A 22,188-nucleotide genomic window follows, 5' to 3' on the forward strand; every position below is an offset into this window, starting at 1 on the left:
TATTGTAATATTTGTTAGTCGTTTGTAAAAATATCACAATGGAACGGTGTGTTTTGACTGTTAACACTTTTTTATGACAAAACTTATTACAATGTACAAAACATTTAAAGCACAAGGTATTAAAACAATACAAAATATTTACAAAAGCAGAATGTTAAAAATGTAACCAGTTCCATATTCCAACCTGTAATAGATGTTTGTATAAAACTGTGGAGCTCTCTGCAAATGACCTAATGTTTCATTTTAATGTTGCATTATGAACATAAATAAAAACAGATTGTCAGTAAAATCTCAGGATGATTTCATCTAATGCAAGTAACAATTCCAGAAAACTAATGTATTTGTTCAATTTTACCACATGCATTTGTTCTCATAATTGCAGTGTTTGGTCAACATTGCACAATACTGATCAACCTATTAGTGGATAGTGTAGAGTCTGTCCATCATATTATTTAACATTTTATAATGCATTTACTTTGGTTGCTCAGGGTTTTAACCGTATCTAGTGTATAGGTTTTGGAGTCTTAGTCTATGAAGGTCACTAAATAGGACCCTAGTCCTATCAGAAGTGGAAGGAGAATAAATAAAACCACCCAAGCTACAATAGAGATTATTCCCCATATTAAAGCTTTTTTTGAGTATTCTTTGACCTTCAGTATCCTTTGTGTTTGATCTTCATTTTGAAGTGTTTTTCTTGTCTCTCGAGACTGGATAAAAGAAAAAAGTAGGGGTTAGATTTCCTGGTAAAGGTTCGTTTTCAAATTGCGCATGAAAATATTAAGTTGTGTTATGTTTCAAGTGAAACAACTTTCCTCAGTTTCACACACATCTTAAGGCTAGTCCTAGACTAAAACAAATGTGTCTCAACTAAAAATAACTTGTCCTGACAAATCTTAAAATATGCCAGTGCCATTGATTTGTCTCAAGATACACACCAGTAATGTTTTTCCTACGGCATGTTTATAAAAGATGCTTAAATATCTTAACTAAGGCCTGGTTGTTTGTGGCTTTAGTTAAGCCTTGTCTGTAAAACCAGGCACTTGTGTTCCTTAAAATTTTATCCCTAGTCTGCTAGTACTCTAATTTCCCTATATCAGCTTCCACAGGTTAGTAAATATGATTATTGTGTGTTGATAACTCTAAAAATGAGATAAACACATTTACCTTTACAGAGTACATAAGGGACATAATGCCAAGGCATGAGAGTCCACATATAATGCTGCATATGGCTAACTTTCGATGGTCCGGGTCACTGCAGATGTTATGTTGTTCGTCACCGCAGACGACACTGTGCAGTTCAGTCGTTGCATCAGCATGCTCGTCTGAAGTATCATTAGCCATCTTCATTAGTTTATTCTTACCAGCTGGATCACACATCTCTGTTCAGAATAACAAATAATTCAAGTAAACATAGATTTAATGACAGATTTTGATGCAAAAACTCATTGTATCAAATATACTTCATATTAAATGCTCTTGGATATTTACCATAAACAACTCATGGCTTACTTCAGTTTTGAACGGGTATAATACTTTCACTTGTGAATGAAAGAGCAGTGATTTAAAACAAGCTGGGCAGGTTTTTGCAGGCTTCTTTTTTCTTTTAATTTTAATATAAATAGAACAAGCTTTTCATACTTCTTTAAAACTGATCCAGACACACTGCCCACAAAGATTACGATGAAGAATACCTATACATATTAAAACATTTTCTTCTGGATAAAATAATCCTCTCAAAGCTTTATAGGGGAAATGAAAAATATTGTTTCGGTGCCTGAAAAACAGGTATGACTACAGAAGAGTCGTATTATGAGAAACTGGCATCAATAGAGCAAGTGGTTTAAAAAAAAATCTCAATGCAGCTTTTGGCTGTTTACCAACACATAACAAGCTTTATGACCTGATATTACATACTATTAAAAATATTGAACTGGGTCAACTGATAAAACTCATTTCTTTTTTGTTTTTTAAGTATGATCATAAGAATAGCCATGATTTTATTTCCAGTATTTCACAACATATCAGTGTATGCCCATCAGAAGAATGTCATTGTTTAAAACTATCTCAGTACTTACAGACTCGCCCAGACTTGAGTTAACGGATGAACTGTGTGGAATTTCCAAGGTCAGCCAGTAATCCAGAGTTGTTTAATAACCAAGCTTGGATGTTTTTGCTCCGAAGAAAACCTGATGAACTTCGGCTTGTTAGTCTCCTGCTGCTTTCAGTTTATATTAAAAACAGAACTTCAGATGTTCTGTGACATAGATGTCACAAGTGACAACAAACTTCCTATCTATACTTCCTCTTCTTATCAAATATATTTGCTAAATATCCAAGATAGCTGTTCAGTCCCAGTTTAGTTCTTTGAGAAGTCTGAGCAGAAAGATGTGTGGGTGAGAAACACTACCTGGCACACTGAAAAGAAACACCTCCTCATTTTCTCACCGGTCCCTCTCTCTATGACTCTCTCCCACTATGAACTCAGTACATTCTTGAGTGACGTTTATCAGTGTTAACCACACCTTGTCTCTCTTGTAAGCCATGAGAAGCTTAAGCAGAATTTGTAGCTGAAACTTCTTCACACACTTCCTGTGCTACATTCTTGCACTCCTCCTCTTTATAGTCACACAAAATCATGATTCAAGTTCCTGACATGATAGCTGAGGCCTCGCCTTGCCTTTTAATTTCTGTACTGTAAACAGAGAGATTGTGTTTGTTTAATTGCTTTGAAAAATGTATTATCTATAATGTATCATATTTTATGACAAAGTAGCCTATTGTATTTTATATTCCTGTTGCTGGTCAGTTAGTTTATAGAAATATTTTTAAATAGTTTTATTTTAAATAACAATGTGTTAAATGTTATTGTATCTGTGATGTTACATGTGTAAAATGAAGTGTGCATTGTGCAGGTATGTGTTTAAATATGGAGATATGCACTTTGTTTGAATCAGCTTACAAGTTTTTATGTTTACAATCTGTTTAAAAGTGACAAGTTGTTACATGACTTTTATCTGAAGTTATAGCAGTCATAGATAAAAAAAAAAGGGACTGGAAAGCATGCAACACTATACCACACCCTGTGTGGCACTAGTTGACTGACAGTTGTTACATTTCCTTTAAAAACATCAGAATTCTTAATATGCATGCACAGACACACATACACCCAGTAACATCTGAATTAATTTACTGCAGCACATTAATAGAGAGACAGATACCAAGGTCAGAAAAAAATCACACAGTTTTAGAAAACAAACTTTCCTTTCAATTATAAGAAAATAAAATTTCAAGGTAAGGAATTTATTGCTACACAACAATAAATTAGTTACAAACCTAATAAAATGAAACAAATATTTGTGTACTAGAAGCATTAATGACACATTATTGCATTTTGATACAAATCTCAATTACAATATACATTATGAAATGCATGGCGAAACGGGTTAAACACCTTCAATAGTGAAAGTGCCGTAATCGCAGGAATTAAACAATTATGAGAATGAAACAACATTAGGCTTGTTTGACTTCATGTGGTGCCGCAAGAACTGACAAGCGCTTGACATCAAAATACCGCGAGAGCGAGGAATCATACGGAGGAGTCTGCTGTCGAATAGCTCTCGCGGTACTGTGATGTCATCCGCTTATCAGTTCTTGCAGCGCCCAAATCGCTCTCGAGATACTCTGATGTCATACGCAGATCGGTCTGCGCAGCGCATCAGTTTATCACGCCTACGAATCTCCTCCCCTTTATGTCTGGCCGTGATTGGCTCAACGTAAGATTTACATAAACAAGCAATGACGTTGTGATACACGGAAGAATAATATGGTTGGTGATGTGGTCGATTATTTCGGGAATTTAAGCCGTTGCTCATTTAACACATTCATTTCAAGCCATAGCGTATTAAACTGTGTAAATACACAATATATAGTAAACAGACATCATAATATATGGTGCAATGCGAATGTACTAAAACAGGTTTTTTTTTTCAAAATAAAAGACTCCGCTCCTTTCATTACTGATTTCTTTTGGTACATGCTTTGATCTGAATAAAGCAGAGATGGAGGACTGTGAAGGCGTGATAGCGACGGAGCGTTATGGCTCACAAGAGTCCTGGAAATACCTTTTGAAGGATGGGAGGATGACGAAAAAGAAAGATGAAGACGACAGCAGACTGGCAGGAAATTCACTGTCTGGGGCGTTCAAAGTGAGTGACTAATAAAAAGAGTAAAAAGTCTTTAAAATAAACCCTTTGACAGATACATATGATCTGATCTCTCCTCTTCTCTCTCAGAGTGTCTTCCTGCCACAAGGATATCCTGAGAGTGTCAGCCAGGACTATTTACAGTATCAGCTCTGGGACACTGTACAGGTGGGGGTTATATATATATATATATATATATATATATTACAGGCTCTAGACCCAACAACATAATCTGAAACTGACCCTACTGCTGTTTCAAGATTGTTGTTGTGGAAAAACACACAAGCCAAATATCTTATGAAAATAAAACAATTATCAAAGTTTTCAGTGATAAAATATTTTACTGACACAAGATGCACCTGTACTATATCATTTCCAAAATGTGTCTTTTATTTTCCTAGGCGTTTTCCAGCACTCTGTCAGGCACACTTGCTACTCAGGCTTCACTTAGGGGTGTTGGAGTTGGAAGTCAAGAAGCAACAGTTGCAGCAGCCACAATAACATGGCTACTTCGAGGTATGCAAACAATTTACTGTTATTCATTTCTCAATTGCATACTTTGTAATCTTGTTGTGTTGTTGTCTTTGTTCAGATGGAACAGGGATGCTGGGAAGAATACTTTTTGCTTGGCTCAAAGGGTAACATTCATGTCCTCAGGCCATCAGATTTTTTCGTGTCGTATATTTCAAATAATTGTCAAAACTGTATTTCAGGAACAAGTTAGATTCCGAAGCTAAAAAATGGAGGTACAGTACACATTGGATTGAATATTTAGCATTTTAATTTCAATTAGTATTTTTCTGTCATTAGAAATGAAAGTTTGGTCTATCATTTTTGTCTCACATTTAGGCTCTTTGCTGATGTTCTTAATGACATCGCTATGTTCATAGAGATCGCAGCACCCCATTTCCCTCCCTTTTTCACCCTAATCGTCTGCATTGCTGGAATCTTTAAGGTAAAATATTGAACATGGTCATCCTCAGTGATTAAATATTTATGAAATATATAGTGGCTAGTAAGTCTTTCTTAACATGACTTTATTAAAATCAGGCGTATTTCTCTCTTTCTGTTATTATAGTCTATTGTAGGAGTTGCTGGTGGGGCAACAAGAGCTGCTTTAACCGTCCATCAAGCTCGCAGAAACAACATGGCTGATATCTCTGCCAAAGATGGGAGTCAGGTTGCTATTAGTCATGTTTTTTCAGAGCACTTTCCCAAACTTTTCCAGCAGAATTCCCCTTACTCTGGGAAATAATGAGTCATTATCCATGTCAGTGGTATCATGTTAATGTATCATTTCTTGGCTCTTTGTTCTGATAAGGAAACTCTGGTAAACCTGGCAGGACTACTGGTGAGCCTGGCACTTATCCCACTCGTAACAGATAACCCTTCGTGAGTTCCCCTCGGATTTCAAAGCCATGCTTTGAATTGTAAACTAAATAGTGTACTGAATTGGTCCTGTGCTTTCACTCTCAGGTTGACATTCATCTTGTTCTTCCTTTTCACCATTCTTCACCTGTTTGCCAATTACAAAGCTGTTCGGTCTGTTGTTATGGAAACCCTCAATGAAGCTCGACTGTCCATAGTCCTACATCAGTACTTGCTTGATGGTCAACTGCTCAGTCCATCTGAAGCCAATCGGAAGGAACCGGTTTTCTTGTGTATGTCCTTAAAAAATAACAAGGGCAGTTTTGAATGCCAAAATTTGTTTAATGCATTTTACTTTAACTTAACAAATTACTGTTAAATTTTGCAGCTCTTCGAAGAACAGTTCCGATCAAATTAGGTGTGAGACTAGGAGACATTGTCCAGGAGTAAGTTTATCTTTTTTTGAACCTAGAGTAGTTTAAATTTACTAAAACCGTTGAAAATACCATGACAATAAATATTATATCTTTGATTTAAGGCCAGGAGAACTGCAGCTGGCGTTGAAGAATAACAGCAAACCATACCTCATTGGAATCAAAAATGGTACAAAACCATTCTGTGGTATACCTTTAAATTTTAATATTCAAACTGATGTTAGAAAATAATACATGGGTAAATAGTCTAAAGTGATACTGAGAATTTATGTTTTACTCAGAAAAGCAATGTGGTGTAAGAAACAGTTATGTGATGGATGGAGTGATAAGAGTTTTTCTTCACAGACGCAGTTTGTGTATGTCTGGCAAGTGATGCATCTGTGCATGATGAAATAATGGCGGCATGTCAGGCCTTGTGTCTCAGTACTGTGTTACACGATAACTCTTCACTGGATGGTGCACTCAAACAGCTCTCTAAAATCAAAGGTGACTGAGTGCATTTTAAGTTATAACATTAGTTACCTTTAGATAGTGCTGGTGTTACTGCTATTTTGTATTACCTCTGTAATTAGTAACATTTGCTTTCTGTTTATTCAGACCCTTGGGAATTAGTATCACAAAGTCATAAGATGTTTGATCAGATTTTCCAGACATTCCTAAAAGGTAATTTTAAAAAGAAGTTATATAGTTAACAAAATGCTTGATGTGAATGTAGTAAGCTATTAAAGTTAATTAGTGTGAAATATCATTGTGGGAAAGTTAACTTAATTCTGATTCTCTGTGCCAGAACTGAATCATGCTAAGTGGCAGACAGACCGGACACTATTGGACTGGAATGAGTGGCGTGTTGAATGGAAGAAAAAGAGGAGCTGAATCAAACTTTTATGAGAAGATCTTTAATATGGACTTTTCATTTGGATGTCTCTATCAGATTTAAATCTGTAAAGGATTTGCAAAAAATATATCAAAGTTTTGAATAAAAGGCTTGTGAACCAGTCATTTTGTACTCTTGTTTTGACTCATAGGGTCAACACTTAAAGGGACACTCCACTTTTTTGACAATATACTCCTTTTCCAGCTCCCCTAGAAGGAAATGTTTGATTTTTACCCTTTTGGAATCCATTCAACTGGGCTGCGTTCAGCCCCGACAAAACGTTGCACAACGTTTATCAAACAGTGATGCATTAAAGAACACCCTGTTGTGACAAAATTCCAATTTAAACCCATTGAGCGAGCTGTCTCTTTAGTACCGCATGGTTTATTTACATCTTGCCGCTGATTGGGCCGACATTTCTGATACACCCACCAAACGAGAAAACGCATGTAAAACCTGTTCCACACCGTTTCCCAGAAAAATGTCGTTCAACCCGGAAACCATAGCAAAATGTTGTGCACCAGTGTGAGCTTGAACGTGGCCCTGATCCCCGGGTCTGGCGCTACCACTTTAGCATAGCTTAGCATAATCCATTGAATCAGATTAGACCATTAGCATCACGCTAAAAAATAACCGAAGAATTTTGATATTATGATACTCTCATTCCAGTGTAATAATCAAGGACTTTGCTGATGTAACATGGCTGCAGCAGGCATAGTGATATTACACAATGCCCAAAAATATTCCCCTGCCATTGAAAGTTACTAAAGGGGACTATTTTCAGCTGCTGCGTAATATCATTGCGCCTCCTGCAGCCATGTTACAGCAGCAAAGTCTTTGATTATGACGCCAGAATGAGAGTATAGTTCGGTCCAAGCCTTATCTGTCTAGAAAATCGCAACTTTTAATTTTCTGTCAGTCTTAGTACACAATGTAACTACAGAAGAGTCAAGTTTTAAATAAAAAAAAAATATTGAATCTCTTTGCTTATTTTTTAGCGCAATGCTAATGGTCTAATCAGTTTCAATGGATTATGCTAAGCTATGCTAAAAGTGGTAGTGCCAGACCCGAAGATCGGCTGAATGGATTCCAAAACGGTAATAATCAAATGTTTCACTCTAGGGGAGCCGGAAAATGAGCCTATTTCCAAAAATTAGTGGAGTGTCCCTTTAAAATTATTTTAAAAAATGTGAATCGCAAGTCTTTTATCCTCTAATTCACAATTCTGTTATATCACCGCACCATAATGAATCTTCCTTAAGTGTCTCTTGAGATTCTCCGTTCGGTTGAATTTCCGTCCACAGAGAGAACATTTGTATGGTCTTTCACCTGTATGAATTCGCTCATGCTTTTTCAGGTCGGCTAAACGACTGAACCTAAAGTTACAGCACTTGCAAACAAAAGGTCTCTCGTTCGAATGGCACACAAAGTGAGCTCCGAGACTGGAGGAATTTGCGAACGTCTTTCCGCACACGTGGCAGCTGTGTGAATTTTCCCTCCTGCCACTGACAGCAAGAGGATTGTGTACATCCACTGTATTCTCTATTCGCGACCGAAGTATGTGTTCAGAAAGGCCAGAGGTTGAATTTATCAATTTATGTGTTTGATTATGGGAAACCACACTGGTAGAGACAGGCAGCTGGTTGCTTTCATTAAATAAAGAAGTTTCAAGAATGCTAAAAGCAGAAGCATCTGTTGTCACATTGCCTGTTGTCTCTTCTGTATATGAACAACCCAGAAGCTCTGGTTTTGATTCCACTTTGATGTTGCTTGAAGTTATGTGTAATGGTTTCTCAGGGTTGCAGGTCACTTCATTGATGCCAGGTGATGAAAGGTTTGGGGATCTCGGAGAACTACTCCGTAACTGTGAAAGTCTTTGCTTTTTTAAAGAATTGGCACAGGTTCTGTGCAAAGAATGACAGTGGTCCTCTACAGGAAGGTCTTCTAAAACTAGCTTTAGATGGACAGGAGATGAATTCTCCTCTATAAATGACATCCTGTCACTCAAGCTGTCAGACTGCTCTTTCTCTACCACAGACGATTCTCCATGATAAATGAGGTCTTCTGTGTCAAGATGCTCCCGTGAATGAGTGTCATCTATGGGAACAGAAACTTTCAGGAATTTATCCAAAAATATGCAAACAGGCTTTATGCCTGATGTGCATACTGAAACACAGTAAAAAAGATACTCATACCTGAAACCAGTGCTGTCTGCACTTGAAGTTCTTTTAGCTTCATCTGAAGCTTTTGATTCTCCAGCTGTGTTCTGGCAGCTTCCTTCTGATATTCTGATACAGCCTGACCCATGAGCTGCAACACTTCCTGTACTGCAGCAGTAAGGAGCTCTGCTACATTTGTGACAAGGAGGTCCATTTGTGACATTTTCTGATTGTGTTTAAAGAATAGAGCCTGCTTACAGAAAAAAACATAAAATGAAGCTTATTAAAGTTGACTTAATCTTGCAAAACCAAAACAACCACCACAGTACAGGGGCTAACGTAACAAACATTTGCCTTACAAAAATGCTATCACAACATCATTATTTTAAAATCGACCGAATGTTTTCTTTTAAATAAAGCAAAAATCAGAATAATATAATATTATTGATTAAAATGAAACAATAACAACCGACCTCTGTTATCCCAAGGGTTAGCAATGAGTCTTCAAACGGTCCGTGAGAGAGTTAAACCGTTTAATAAAAAGCTCCAAAACACTCCTCTCATGGTACGTGTACCTTCATAATATATTAGAGTGTGGTTGGTTTTGTTTTAAGTGTATTTCGACAGACTAACATGGACCAAAGACCGTAACCACTGACGTCTCGAGTGCCCGTGTTGTGAAACCACTGTTTGGTGACGTATTAGGCTCTGCGCAAATCGGAAATATGACAAAAAAGTACCGCGAGAGCGAAGCTTTTAATTCGATCCCGCGGTACTTTGATGTCAGATGCCTTTTGATCTGCGCAGCGTCGAAATATATTGAAACACGCCTTGTACTTCCTTTACTACGAGCGCTAGCCACTTTCTGCGTAGGTTGCCTAATATTCAGTCTGTTTATTAGGCCACGACCAATAAATCCAGGGTGAGGTTTTTTTATGTTTAATGACATTGAACGTGCTGTTTTGTAATTACAGTCAACAAACTAATTATTTGTTACTACTTATAAGGTTGCAATGCAATTTTTTTCAGCAGTTTTTGTTTGCTACCATGTATAAGTTACCGTATTAACTCAGAGAACAAGACAGGTTTAACCAGTGACCAAATTTATTTTATTGGATAGACACAGAAGCAAGTGTGACACATTTCGGCATTTCATATGACAGTCAAGCCACTATGCAAAGTGCATTAGAAGAAATCCTAGTAGCTAAAGCTAATCTGGGTGCTTACAAATGACACAACTGGCAACCTGAACTGCAACATAGCCAAAGCATGCTATAAACCCAATGAAGCTGCCACAGGTTATTTCATTAAAGGCCTTCGTAAAATGATGGGATACTGTATTAAATTCACTAAAATGTCTCTCCTAGAATAATACAAATTAAAGTTTTAGTCTCACTTGAGCTAATGATTGTATTAAAATATATATTTTTAAGTGCAATGACTTTGGTTAAAACTATGCATGTAAATACATATCTGGTTTAAAGGATTAAAAAAAGTCAGGGACCCAATCAAATAGGCAAACATGTGCAGAATCCCTTCCATACATATCGTGCTGAGCTCACATACTAAATAAAAACAAACATAAAAATCCTCACAAAACCATTGTCTTATGCCATCAATTGTGTAACTTACAGAAACATTGTAATGGCCTGTTCAAATAAATATTTAACAGTCAGAAAGTCAATTCTCTAAAATTAAGTGATGCAGCATTGAACAGCCTGCTTTTTACTGTGACATCAACAGTAAAACAAACAATGGTACTCCCCCCCTTCAAATGATTTGATAAGCATGTAAATAAAATAGGTTGTACGTTCTTGTATGCAGCAGCAGATCCGTGTTTCTATGATGCTAACAGTGTTTAAAAACAAGAGTGGCAGGGTTAAAGTACAACTACTTGTAACTTACAGTCTAACCACACTATGTAACTATAAAGTGTTTTATTCCATACAGTTAGGATTATAACCTTACTTACTGTAACAAAAAAGAAGACAGTTTCCCATGTTTTGCTATTCTAATGGTGACCAACACCTGCTAAACTACAGCAAAGAGCATGCTGATGAGATGTCTTATGTTCCTTTAGGTGGGCTCCACTTCAGGGCAGTAGGGTCAATAGTCTTGTTGCTTCCACGTTTTGTGTCTTTGGTTTTCCAATCATCAATCAGATCCTGAAAATTAGGTAAAAGCAACAAAACTTTAAAATGACATGAAAAATATATTTACTGGTTCATGTGACCTACATATCGTGTTTCAGTACACGCATACCTGTCTTTTTAAAATCAAGTGCTTCCCTTTCCAATACTTCAGCATTTGGAGTGACTGTAAAGTGCTGACGATGTCTACAGGATTGACAGCTGTTTCTTGACTGATTTCTGTTTGCAAAAGTTCATTTATAACAGCATAAAAACAATGAGGACAATCACAATGTAAACACATCAAAAGATGCATTATACTTAACAATACGCACCCTTAATAGAGATTTCTTTGCCCTGGAAGTTGTGTAGGTAGCGTAACAGCACTTCTTTCCAGTAGCTCCTATAGCTTATGAGGCCTAGGTCAGAGAGAGGACGCTCAGGGGAGCCAACCTTCTCTTCAACTTTTGACAGCAGATAGCCTGTAAATACATCAGACATACAATGAATTAAAACAGGAATTAGCAAGTGCGTCTAGTATTTATCACAAGACGGGAAAGCTAATTGACCTCTTTGCAAAACCAGTGCTTTGTTTGAGATCACACATAACAATGACATAAAAAATTGATAGAAAGTATACAAATGATGTGCAGCACTCACTGAAATCAATAAGCATCTTGCCATAACCCTGTCTCATAAATTGTGGCATGGTCAGGATGCAGGAGACATTGTAGTTCAGAAATGAATTCTTTTCCTAAAATCCAGATACATTCGGATTATCTTTTTACATCACAAATGTATCACTTGCAAGATAATTGAAGCTTGTAATTGACTGGATTTAAACCCATCACTTACCTTGGAGAAGTATCCTACAAGGTGACAGCCAGTACTGTCGGCTTCAGTCATCACATAAAAGAGGAAAGGCTCCACATCATAATACAACGTTTTGTGGTCCAGGAAGAGCTTGGCTAAGAGGCAAAGGTTTTGGCAATAAATCTGCAAATGGCAAATGTAACTTGTTAAGCTCAATCGCTTGCTGAGTGCAAATTAAGCTTAACTTTCAAAATGACCAAGTCATTGTTCCCTTAGCTGACCTTTCGATATCCAATTTAAGATCAAACATTCAAACTTCTACCTTGTTCTTCTTGCCGTCCACTTCAAAAACAGATATATCCCCTTTTCTGTAAATCTCGTCACCTGGTGGATGTTTCCAAACACATTTGGCCTGATTGCAAGTGGTATGAGAGAGTAATGCATTTACATGTTTATACATTCCTGAAATGTTACACTGTTAAATGTCATGCATTTTTATATTAACAGTTATAAAATAAGAAGAAATGACCCAGACGTTTGAATAGTAATAACAACAGAATTTTGAATAGTGCCTGGTTAATGTACCCAAAACTAATCATGAAAGACGTGTCGAGTTACCATGTGACGTCGCAGTATGGTCTGACTCTTCATGTATTTGAGACAGAACTCGCACATGTAGAGACGACCAAGTCGGGCATACTCCTCAGGATATGGCGAGTGGTACCAGGTATCCAGCTCATAGCGGCCAAACACAATGGTCTTTATCATGTTCCCACCCTCTGTGACCTGTTCCTGGAGCTTTTCCTGCAAGGACCAATCAGGGTGAAAGAAACACAGGTCTAACTGAAGGAAATGATGGCACATTGACATTACAAACCCTACCATGTAAGATGGGTGAATGAAGTATCATAAGATGTATCGAGGGTTTTTTCTGACTTTGTGGATTTAATGTGATGAATGTGGAAATTAAAGTTATTAAACATAAAAAATCCACTGAAGAAAATAAATAGGTTTATGTAATGGGATAGAGGATTTATTTTCTATCTTAAAGGAATAGTTCTAACACATTAAAAAATTTGAATATTTAAATGTTTGAAATCACAAAAATATAATTTTGCTATAATTTCTTAGTTTTAAACAAATTTATAAAGCTCTTCTCAATGTGAGACCTCAAGAAAGTTATTGATAAAACAGCAACAAGTACAACTTTGCAAAGAGAATGATTTTTGTAATTCTAGACAAAGGGTGACTACTTTGAACACCATAAAGCAGGGGTTTTCAAACCTTTTGATGGCAGGGAGCCCCACATATAATAAACCTTTAGCGAGGGACCCCTTTCCTAAAATATACAGTACTGTGCAAGCAAAAGTCTTAGGCCACCATCAGATTTGTTGTTTTTACAATGTTATAGTGATCTCATATAATTATTTCTCAGTCTCTTTATTAGAATACAACCAGAAAATACAGGAAATGTGTATATAGTATTAAAAACAGTATAAAAGTATAAGCTGAAGTTTCAACTTTTTAGGGTAAACTACCTTTCCACTTGAGCAATAGCAGGAAACTGGATGATCTCTTAAACCAAAATAAAATTAAATCCTTATTTCTAATTCTAATCGAATGACTTCAGAACTTCAGTCTCCTCAAAAAAGCTCAAGATGTGTTTAATGCCAAGAGAGGTCACACTAAATACTCACTGATGCCTGAAGAAGACATTTAGTTTTGAAAATTGTTTTGTTTTCAGTTTTGTGTACATATTTCCTGTATTTTCTGTTTGTATCTTAAAAAAGACTGAAAAATAAATATGGATGAACATTAACACTTTGCTAAAACAACAAAGCTGCTGGTGGTGGCCTAAGACTTTTGCACAGTACTGTATATATATTTATATTTTTTTTTTATAAAGAAACATTTAAACTATGTTAGATAAATAGTAATGTTGATATTATTAAGACAGCAAATTGTTTACAAATCACTGGCTACGCATAGACTTGCTTTGTCTTTTTTCTCTTGACATTTTCTGGGGTAACCTTGGAACCTTCTGGCAGATTCAGTTTGGAAACCCCTGCCCTAAAGTATACATAGTTTGATTTTGGATGCCTTAGTCATGACAATTCTTATAGTTTGTTATTTCATAGTTTTGATAATTTTACTATTATGCTACAATGTAAAAAAACATGACTCTAAACTTTTGAACAGTACTGTAGGTTTGTGTGGGAAACAGAAAGTGGTGTTTTTATGGTGCTTTGACATATCAAAACTTGGTCACTATGAAGTTAAGAGCATTGTGTACATACCCTTACTTTAAAGATCAGTATGAGGGTAAGTAAATAATAACACATTATTAAACATTTTGGATGAACTGTTCTTTTAAGAAAAGTTGGTATGAAAGGACAGATAACGTATGTTAGATTGGTGTGACACTGATATGTCATGGATGAGAAATGTAAAAGGTAGAAACCACAATGTGTCCAGCGTAAGCATTCAAATAACCCCGAATCCAGGGGTAAGAGCAGTCACCCTGCCTGCCATTTTACAGACTCTTGAGAAAGGAGAAAGAAACAGGGAGAAAATATGATGAGTTTTCTCTCTTACAAGATCATCCGAGGCACGTGCCTGGGCTTTTCTAAAGAGCTCCAGGTCATAGTCACTTGTAATGTTTTCCAGCAAAGGTTCCCAACTGCTGCCATGCGTCTGCCTTGGTTCCTGGAAAGAGGGAATAACAAAGAGCAGAAAACTATTCATTACAGTGTCAATGAGACCTTCCATCGAGTGTAAACAGGACCCTAGATAAATACACTGATGTATACACCCACTAATATTGTAGAGGATAAATACTCACTGTGTACTTCTCCTTTTGCTCTTTTAAAGGAACAGAACTTCTTTTTCTCCTCATCTCTGTCACTTTTTCCTTATACCGTAGCTGTCGCTCTGCTTGGGCCTGGAGGAGGGTTAACATTATTACATGTAATTTAACATGAAGTAAGAATATATCAGTAGCATAATTAAGGCCACAACCAATTTTAATAGTGAAGACATACTAAATATGTAGTTTGGTGTTATACCTGCTGCCGAGCGGAATGTCGGTTCTCATCATGGCGTTGTGATAGCGTCCTCTCCTCCACATGTTTGTCCCGAGAGCTTACCTTCACCTGAGCAAAAGGTTTCTTTATTAAAACCTTGTTGCTTTAAAAAATATCCTAGTATCTCTAATCTGACTAAAGTAGGCTAGTTAGCATTACCTTACACTCATCTGCTGAAAGGTTACGGTACAGCGGACATCCAGATATGGAAAAATGCCTTTCATGTTTCCCTGTTAAATGCCCTGAAAGATGGACAAAGTTTGAATTGAAAATATTCAAGCATTAATGATATTCTGTTTCAAGTCTGCAGATAGATAAGACTACTAAGCACATTATTAAAGCACATTTATTTTATAAAAGAAAGGATCTTGAATCCAATTACCAAGTGAGTTACAGCCCGGTGTGGGGCACTTCATGTTAAAGTTATAACTCTCATGAAAGCGCCTTCGTTTGGGCCGGTGGGCAAGGCCAGATTCTTTGAGTGACAGCTCCTTTGCCAGGCTCTCATCATGAGACACATTTGGGCTGGACATGTCAATGTCAGACTCAGAGGAAGCAGTGTTGCCTGTGGGAGTTCTGGGTGGAGATTCATCGTGGTCTACACTCTGTTTAATGTCTGCGTGATCAACACAATGAAAGATTGGACTGTATTAAGTCTATAAGCAGTACAGTTTGTTAAAATTAAAATGATAGAGAAAATAAAAATAATGTAAAACAAAAGGTTAAAGTAGGGTTATACCTACTTTACCTATACCTAAAGTAGCTAAAAAGAAAAAACAACAACAAACATAGAGTAACATAAAATGAGAAATACAGACAAAATATATGAATTTTTATGTCCTATTAAAGTACTATGAAAATGGCATGACATACAAAAAGGACAAAAACAAGAAAGAGCATGAAGATACTGAAACAAGAAAAGGCATGAATGAGGGACCACATGGTTTACTTCTCCTACCTCTCTCTGAAATTTCCCCATGTTGCTCAGTGTCTGAACCCGAGGAGCGACTCTGCCGCAGAGGATATTTCTTGGGCGAGACTGTCGCCCCCTGCTGTTGACTACGAGTCACGCGGCGGGTGGAAAAGTTCATCACCTCCTCTGATGCCGGGGCAGAAGTGTTTCTCACAGGACTGGAATCTACAAACAAAGCTCAAATGTGTTTGTTCGTTCATTTTAAGATGAATCAAAAAAATTTACCATAGTGTTATTAAAATAAAAGTTTAGTAACAAGTCTCACAAACACATTTACGTAGAAGTTGAGCTGTGTGAGCAGAACCGTACTGGACAACTAGTCTGTCACGTCACTCGTTGCTATCTGTGTCATGTCTTTGGCTTGATATTCCCTAATTGTCCTGTGTTTGTTTTCCTGGAGCATGTGGACTTTGTTTTGACTGCCTACCCATGTGCTCTGCTGTCACTTTGGTGTTCACCCTGCCCTCCCGGTCCCTTGTTAATTATCTCATTATTAGTTCATGTCCCTCAGCTGTCTGCCCTCGTTGCCTCGTCATTTATTCCCCTATATATTGCCCTTGTGTTTTTGTCTTGTGCTAGATAGCGTTGCTAGCTATAGCCTGGCTCAATTAGCAGTCTAGTTGTGGCCTGTCAAGCCTTGCTGAGTTTTATTTTGTCACCCGGTCCATTAGGTGCTAGGTCTATTGCCTTGGCCTCTCTTCCGCCCTCTCTTCTGCTCGCACCTCTGCATCCCTTAGTATGGTGACGTTGGAGGCTCTTATTAATCTAGAGTGCCGAGCTAATAGGTAAACTATGGTAAAAAAATTAAGGAATGGTTTAAGTGGAAACATTCTTTCCACGAGACTGAAGCTGTTATAACCGTATAACTGAACTTTATATAGTGTAAATAGCTGATGTATTTTACGATGTCAAGAAACATAAAAAACAGCCATGTTTAGATGAAATACATTGTTAATTTTTTTGTTAATCGGGAGCAGGTTTGAAAAAAACTCCTATTGCTTTGATCCAATGAAATTACACGGCTCTTAAATGCTTTTGATTCTCATTGGTCAGTTTCATCCGGGGTACTACTTCTGTTATTATTGTACCGCTCCGCTCTTTACAATTGAGCTAATAAAACTTTTCACATCAGTATTTCGTGTAAATTTATTTGCTCGTTGGCCAAGCATGTGTAATATGCGTGATAATGCAAATGTAATTCACGGTATCAGTATGGCTAGTATCGTACCTTTTAAGTGGCAGATGAGTCTAGTTGAGGAGCGAGTGAGGCGCGTGTTTCTAACTGTATGGGCGTCACTCTCTGAGCTGTCTGTATGCTCAGCAGAGAAGTCTGAATCCTCCGTACCATCTGAGCTACTGCCAGCATGTCTCTAAATGTCCAAAAACACACCAAGACCTAGCTCAATGACCCAATACAATTCTTAATGGATAGACAAAAAAAAAATTTCACACAAGGGCCCGGGAAGAGATGACTGTATTGTTCATTGAGCTGTGGCCTCAATATACACTTAATGCAAAAATGAGTGTTCCAATGAATCAAAAATATCCACTGGGTTAGATGCTTTTATATTCTAATACGTGATCACAGCCTGATTCAACATGCAACACATCATATACATTCTGGTAATTACAACATTTTCTACACAAACTGTAAAACCTTCAACAAAGTAATAGAACGTATTTGCGTAGAGTAGACTTTAGAATGGGCATCCAGCAAGCAAACACCTGAGTTTTGTTTGAGGGGAGCAGGTGAAAGTCCGGGATGCTGAGCACAGGTGCTATATAAACATGCGCAGCTGGCCTGAAAGATGCAGTCCTACCTTCCGCCGAGGCATCGCGCCTTTCACAGTAATTCAACCTTCCGGCAGTCGATTCGAATTTTAATATTTTCCTTATTTCCTCATGCAGTTACATAAAATAACGCGGTCACAGGCATGCATCACAGTAAAACTGCAAGGAAAAGTGTACAGTGAAAGACTAGTGCCTCATTGCAGACTGTCACAGGTCATGACTGCGCGCTTCTGTTTACACTCTTCAACACTTCCGGTGGAACATTTTAATCTAAAGGTCTTTTAATAAAAATTACAAACATGAAGAAATAACGATTATTTTAAACAACAAATATTTTTTTCTTTTTTTAGCATAATTTTCAACTATTATGTACAAAGTTAATCTAATAAAAACATTATTCACAACATGCAGTGTTGTGGTAACTGCAATAGTCCGGTCGCTAGATGGCGTCCCTACAGTGTTGTTCTTTACAACAAAAATCAGCGCCTTTGTATATTTAAGCTCTGCGTCTGCGTTTGTCTCCAAATTAACATTCTTAAACTTTTGTTCCTTTAAACACATGTGTAACACACTAAATCATAACATTGCTTTCGATGTCATGACATTAATTTTCCTGTTAATGTCTGCTGATCTTCTTTAGGAATAGGCCAAAGCAAAAAAATAAAATAAAAATAAAAATAAAAAAAAACAACACCCTCTAAATGTGATCAGTAAATCAGTCCATTTAATTCTATTTTATTAGCATTTGTTTAACTGAAAAACATAAATTATTCATCTTTGCAAAACAAAGTAGTTATACTGAATCCCTTGTCACATGCAAGCAAAGTCATTTTGAAATACAGACCTATTGAAATCTCATGGATTTAATGCAGTTTTATTCTCTGGTATACATCCGCTAATGCACTTATGCAGTAAGGTACAACAGTAATTGTGGTCAGAGGCACTGTAGCACTCTTACAGAATGACAGCAAGTAAAATACAGCACGAGTGCTTGTAGGTAATCTAAATGAGTCTATGAGACTCAAGAGTGGCAATGTTGCTGCAGTACAAGTCAACCTGTAGACGACGCTGTTTTCACCACTCTTATGTTTTTCCATATCACCCTGACTAGGCAAATTAAGACTCAAGCCTAGGCCAAACAGAGCCCCAGCGTTGCGCAGGAGGCCAGCAAACGGTGTAGTATCTAGATGGACCCATTCCGAGTGAATGCACCACTTCTGTGCCTTTATTAGGCTCCAGTATGGGTTTATTGAGACAGTGTCCAACAGGACATAAAGTCCCAGGGCAACAAATAACAGACAGAGGATGGTTTGCATATAATCCTTCAAACTTGCTGAGTAGATCCAGGAAACTCTGTTAAAAGCTTTGGCAACAGCAATTCCTGTTTAGGTAAAGATAAAAGTGAGCCATTAATTATGATGCATCCAGATCAGGGGCCATTAATATAACAAATAAAGTAATGTCATCTGCAAATTATTTGCATTTACATTTGAAGGTTCCAGTGGCTGTTTAAAGTGATGCAAAAGAAATATGTGAAACAAGAAACATGTTTGCCAACTAACCTGTAACAACACCAGCAATGACCTGATGTGGAAAGTGAGCAGCAATAAAGACTCGAGAAAGACTGACACACACCTGCACACACCAGAACAGAGTCCAAAGAAGGCCCTGCAAGCACCTAATGCAATGGGAGAAAATAATAAATTTGATAATCTATACTTTCATTCTTAAAGTTTTGGTTTTATTGTTGCATAATTTGTGTCTTTAATTCATTCGTTTGTAAATGTCATCTTTTTTGACCCTAATCTCAGTGAGATGTTTTATTGAGGGTCTAATAATAATTGTGTCAGTAACATTCTCTTCAGTAACACATCTACCCACAATACACTGGGTGTTTACAAACCACAGCTTGTTTATGGAGATAAAGCAGAGCTGCAAAGATAAATAAGTTGACTACTTGGTAACTAATGAGGCATTTCCGTTGATTGGAGTGTGTCACAATATCTTTTAGCATTTTTTTTACTACTCCCAAGATAAAATCCACAAATTTCCTTCCTTCCTCTTGAACTCTCAGTTACATTTTGAAGACTTTATGTGAGATTGAAGACGACTTTCATGCATTCATTCTAGTACTACTAAGTGTGAATTTGAAAGCTGCAAGACAGAACACCTCACCATCTTTTTAAGGGGTCCTCTCCCTGCAAAAATGGCAGCAGTGAGGTAACCATTGCATAATAAACTCCTGCAGCTCCCATTGCATGACCAGAGGGACTTCCTACAAAAACAGACAGAACCTGCGGTGAAATCTGCTTTTGATTCAGTGTGTAGTCTACTGTATATAACTATAATGAGAAACATGACTCACCAGGGCCTGTCTCACAGGTCATTGGGAACTGTTTGATTTGTGGTACAGTTAAGTTGCCATAATAAACAGTTTCTTTAACCCACCAATAAGGACGCTCACCAAACATGAGCCTGCAGGTAATTCAATAAATAAGTCGGATTAAGAAAATGCTCATGCTTAATTGCTGGAGACAAATGCATGTTATTCTTAGATTTTCCAGTCAAAGATATTGCAATGCTCACTTGGGATAATTCCAAACAATTGCTTGCCTTCACAATATATAAAAAATATATATTTGTGACCCTGGACCACAAAGGGTCAATATTTTTAAATTGAGATGTATACACCTTCTCAACGCTAAAAAAATAATACATTTTCCATTGATTTATGGATCTTAGGATAGGACAATATTTGGCTGAGATACAACTATTTGAAAATCTGGAATCTGAGGATCAAAAAAAAAAAAAAAAAATCAAACTATTGAGAAAATAGCATTTAAAGTTGTCCAGATAAAGTTCTTAGCAACATAAAAAAATGCATTTTTGATAATTACTGTAGGAAATATACAAAATTTCTTGTAAATTTACAAAATATCTTAATATTAAAATTTACAACATATCTTGTAAATTTGAAAAACCTGATATTTCCTTAATATCTTAATGATTATTTTGACCCATACAATGTTTTGTTGGCGAAATATACCTGTGCATATATACCTGGTTTTTATTACTGTAATATATTAAAAGAAATGAATAAAAAAATAAATACAACGTACTTACTGAAATAAATCGCCACTTACCACTTGAGGACCAAATTGAGCCAGTCTCCTACTACGGCAACCCAGATCAGCTTCACACCCACTGCTGTTTGCAGGTGAAACCAGATGGGAAAAAAGAATAGAAAAGTTGTGCGCAGGTCTGCTACGGTAGACACAAATGCAAACCAGCCCTGAGCATGACTATAATTCATCTGCAGGTATAAAGTACTGCTTATCTCATAACCATACAAGACATCCATTGCTATTTTAAGTTGTCGGTCTTTGGAAAAACTTGTTTATCTTAACAGGCACAAGTTCCTGAAAAAATCTTGTCATCTTATTTTCAGGTTTTTGGCAACATTATGATGTCTTAAATCCACATTCTGAACCTAAAGATGAACTGCACAAAGCTACATCTGCTCCTTTTATCCATCCACCTGAGCTTTGGACTTTGGAGTAAATAGAGGGAAAATGGTCACCAAACATTAAACAGTGATCATTAAAGAGGTGGCCTGTATCAAGCATGTGCGTGAAGAGGTTGTGGGAACTAAATTTAGCTCTCGATTACAAGAAAGACACTCACAAGTTGAATGGGGTGATGACATGTCTTGGTCACTGCACAAAAATCACAGAACATTTGATTAACCATTAGTTACTGCAAACAAATTTGACAAAAAAATAAATGAAATGTTACCCTGTCTGTGAAATCCAGGCGTTTCGCAATCTAATTATGAGAAACACTGTAAAATGTAGCTTGAAGTTAAAATAACTTGGTTTTGTAAGTCAATTCAACCTACTTTAAATTTTGACCTGTGATAAGTGGACATTGCCTTACTCAGTCAATATTAAGGATACCAAGATTATAATAAAAAATGACTTTAGCTGCACTGTAAAAAATAGGATGTCAAATCAACATATATTTTTTATTTTACTTTAACTTAAATAAAGTTAAACAATTTCAAATTGTTTTTATAAGCTATGTCAATTTATCACAAGTCAAAACTTTAAATGTTAGGTTGAATTGACTTGCAAAACCAAGTTGTTTGTAACTACTTGCTGCATTTTGCAGTGTGGGTTTTCAGCTTCAGCTATAGGCAGGGTCACACTCACACATATTAATGTATTCAGTTTTTAGACTGATTTGAATAGATATTATTGCCAACCCTGTATTGTAGTGCATTTTATATCTGGGATTTTTTGAATTTTTGAAGGATTTGCTTTAAAGCTCCACAAAAATGGTAATTATATCATATGTAATTGT

At 36.8% G+C, this 22,188-nt stretch overlaps 4 protein-coding genes and 1 long non-coding RNA gene across 11 annotated transcripts; 1 reads left to right on the forward strand and 4 right to left on the reverse strand.

Annotated features, from left to right (window-relative positions):
• Positions 1 to 51: 51 nt before the first annotated feature.
• Positions 52 to 2,601, reverse strand: LOC135767621 (uncharacterized). Its single transcript, XR_010542072.2, has 3 exons — positions 2,076 to 2,601; positions 1,165 to 1,379; positions 52 to 707 (listed from the first exon to the last, which is right to left on the reverse strand). It is a non-coding gene; the product is annotated as an uncharacterized lncRNA (long non-coding RNA).
• A 1,159-nt stretch (positions 2,602 to 3,760) lies between these two features.
• On the forward strand, positions 3,761 to 6,999 carry rusf1 (RUS family member 1). 3 transcript variants are annotated; one of them, XM_065274140.2, is made up of 15 exons: positions 3,761 to 3,826; positions 4,057 to 4,205; positions 4,293 to 4,370; positions 4,604 to 4,718; positions 4,795 to 4,840; positions 4,916 to 4,948; positions 5,052 to 5,157; positions 5,281 to 5,382; positions 5,524 to 5,594; positions 5,679 to 5,863; positions 5,959 to 6,016; positions 6,109 to 6,173; positions 6,350 to 6,490; positions 6,602 to 6,667; positions 6,792 to 6,999. In XM_065274140.2, the coding sequence occupies exons 2-15, from the start codon at positions 4,059 to 4,061 to the stop codon at positions 6,875 to 6,877; spliced, it is 1,299 nt and encodes a 432-aa protein (XP_065130212.2). In that variant the 5' UTR covers positions 3,761 to 3,826; positions 4,057 to 4,058; the 3' UTR covers positions 6,878 to 6,999. The 3 variants fall into 3 exon arrangements, with proteins under 3 accessions (XP_065130212.2, XP_065133288.1, XP_065130210.2); XM_065277216.2 differs by having other exon boundaries at positions 3,777 to 3,826; positions 4,054 to 4,205; XM_065274138.2 differs by having other exon boundaries at positions 3,788 to 4,205.
• On the reverse strand, positions 6,887 to 9,736 carry LOC135767526 (uncharacterized). Of its 2 annotated transcripts, none has more exons than XM_065277219.2 (3): positions 9,511 to 9,736; positions 9,074 to 9,287; positions 6,887 to 8,975 (listed from the first exon to the last, which is right to left on the reverse strand). In XM_065277219.2, the coding sequence occupies exons 2-3, from the start codon at positions 9,258 to 9,260 to the stop codon at positions 8,107 to 8,109; spliced, it is 1,056 nt and encodes a 351-aa protein (XP_065133291.1). In that variant the 5' UTR covers positions 9,261 to 9,287; positions 9,511 to 9,736; the 3' UTR covers positions 6,887 to 8,106. The 2 variants fall into 2 exon arrangements, with proteins under 2 accessions (XP_065133291.1, XP_065133292.1); XM_065277220.2 differs by having other exon boundaries at positions 9,074 to 9,290.
• Positions 9,737 to 10,123: 387 nt separating this feature from the next.
• Positions 10,124 to 18,049, reverse strand: kat7a (K(lysine) acetyltransferase 7a). Of its 4 annotated transcripts, XR_010542024.1 has the most exons (16): positions 17,856 to 18,049; positions 17,264 to 17,405; positions 16,021 to 16,200; positions 15,445 to 15,678; positions 15,222 to 15,304; positions 15,045 to 15,131; positions 14,822 to 14,920; positions 14,575 to 14,685; positions 12,598 to 12,783; positions 12,302 to 12,391; positions 12,022 to 12,162; positions 11,827 to 11,920; positions 11,502 to 11,648; positions 11,300 to 11,406; positions 11,010 to 11,202; positions 10,124 to 10,885 (listed from the first exon to the last, which is right to left on the reverse strand). XR_010542024.1 is itself a non-coding variant. In XM_065277199.1 (15 exons), the coding sequence occupies exons 1-15, from the start codon at positions 17,868 to 17,870 to the stop codon at positions 11,104 to 11,106; spliced, it is 1,794 nt and encodes a 597-aa protein (XP_065133271.1). In that variant the 5' UTR covers positions 17,871 to 18,049; the 3' UTR covers positions 10,124 to 11,103. The 4 variants fall into 4 exon arrangements, 3 of the variants coding, with proteins under 3 accessions (XP_065133271.1, XP_065133262.1, XP_065133277.1); XM_065277199.1 differs by having other exon boundaries at positions 10,124 to 11,202; positions 14,596 to 14,685; XM_065277190.1 differs by having other exon boundaries at positions 10,124 to 11,202.
• Positions 18,050 to 18,333: 284 nt separating this feature from the next.
• g6pc1b (glucose-6-phosphatase catalytic subunit 1b) lies at positions 18,334 to 21,348 on the reverse strand. Its single transcript, XM_065277212.2, has 5 exons — positions 20,970 to 21,348; positions 20,192 to 20,301; positions 20,002 to 20,101; positions 19,389 to 19,504; positions 18,334 to 19,207 (listed from the first exon to the last, which is right to left on the reverse strand). The coding sequence occupies exons 1-5, from the start codon at positions 21,185 to 21,187 to the stop codon at positions 18,690 to 18,692; spliced, it is 1,062 nt and encodes a 353-aa protein (XP_065133284.1). The 5' UTR covers positions 21,188 to 21,348; the 3' UTR covers positions 18,334 to 18,689.
• Between the last annotated feature and the right edge of the window lie 840 nt (positions 21,349 to 22,188).

This window comes from Paramisgurnus dabryanus, chromosome 3, assembly GCF_030506205.2.
Source record: "Paramisgurnus dabryanus chromosome 3, PD_genome_1.1, whole genome shotgun sequence".
Classification (NCBI taxonomy): domain Eukaryota; kingdom Metazoa; phylum Chordata; class Actinopteri; order Cypriniformes; family Cobitidae; genus Paramisgurnus; species Paramisgurnus dabryanus.

Excerpts from the sequence above, each read along its gene's own strand:
- rusf1 (XM_065274140.2), top strand. The coding sequence starts at position 4,059 with ATGGAGGACTGTGAAGGCGTGATAGCGACGGAGCGTTATGGCTCACAA. Across the intron at positions 5,383-5,523 it reads CTGCCAAAGATGGGAGTCAG|GAAACTCTGGTAAACCTGGC; the intron begins GTTGCTATTAGT and ends TGTTCTGATAAG. Across the intron at positions 6,174-6,349 it reads CCTCATTGGAATCAAAAATG|ACGCAGTTTGTGTATGTCTG; the intron begins GTACAAAACCAT and ends TTTTCTTCACAG.
- LOC135767526 (XM_065277219.2), bottom strand. The coding sequence starts at position 9,260 with ATGTCACAAATGGACCTCCTTGTCACAAATGTAGCAGAGCTCCTTACT. Across the intron at positions 8,976-9,073 it reads GCAGACAGCACTGGTTTCAG|ATGACACTCATTCACGGGAG; the intron begins GTATGAGTATCT and ends CTGTTCCCATAG.
- kat7a (XM_065277190.1), bottom strand. Across the intron at positions 15,132-15,221 it reads TTTCAGCAGATGAGTGTAAG|GTGAAGGTAAGCTCTCGGGA; the intron begins GTAATGCTAACT and ends CCTTTTGCTCAG. Across the intron at positions 12,163-12,301 it reads TGGACGGCAAGAAGAACAAG|ATTTATTGCCAAAACCTTTG; the intron begins GTAGAAGTTTGA and ends TGCCATTTGCAG.
- g6pc1b (XM_065277212.2), bottom strand. The coding sequence starts at position 21,187 with ATGGATGTCTTGTATGGTTATGAGATAAGCAGTACTTTATACCTGCAG. Across the intron at positions 20,302-20,969 it reads CTCAATTTGGTCCTCAAGTG|GCTCATGTTTGGTGAGCGTC; the intron begins GTAAGTGGCGAT and ends AATTACCTGCAG. Across the intron at positions 20,102-20,191 it reads GACCTGTGAGACAGGCCCTG|GAAGTCCCTCTGGTCATGCA; the intron begins GTGAGTCATGTT and ends CTGTTTTTGTAG.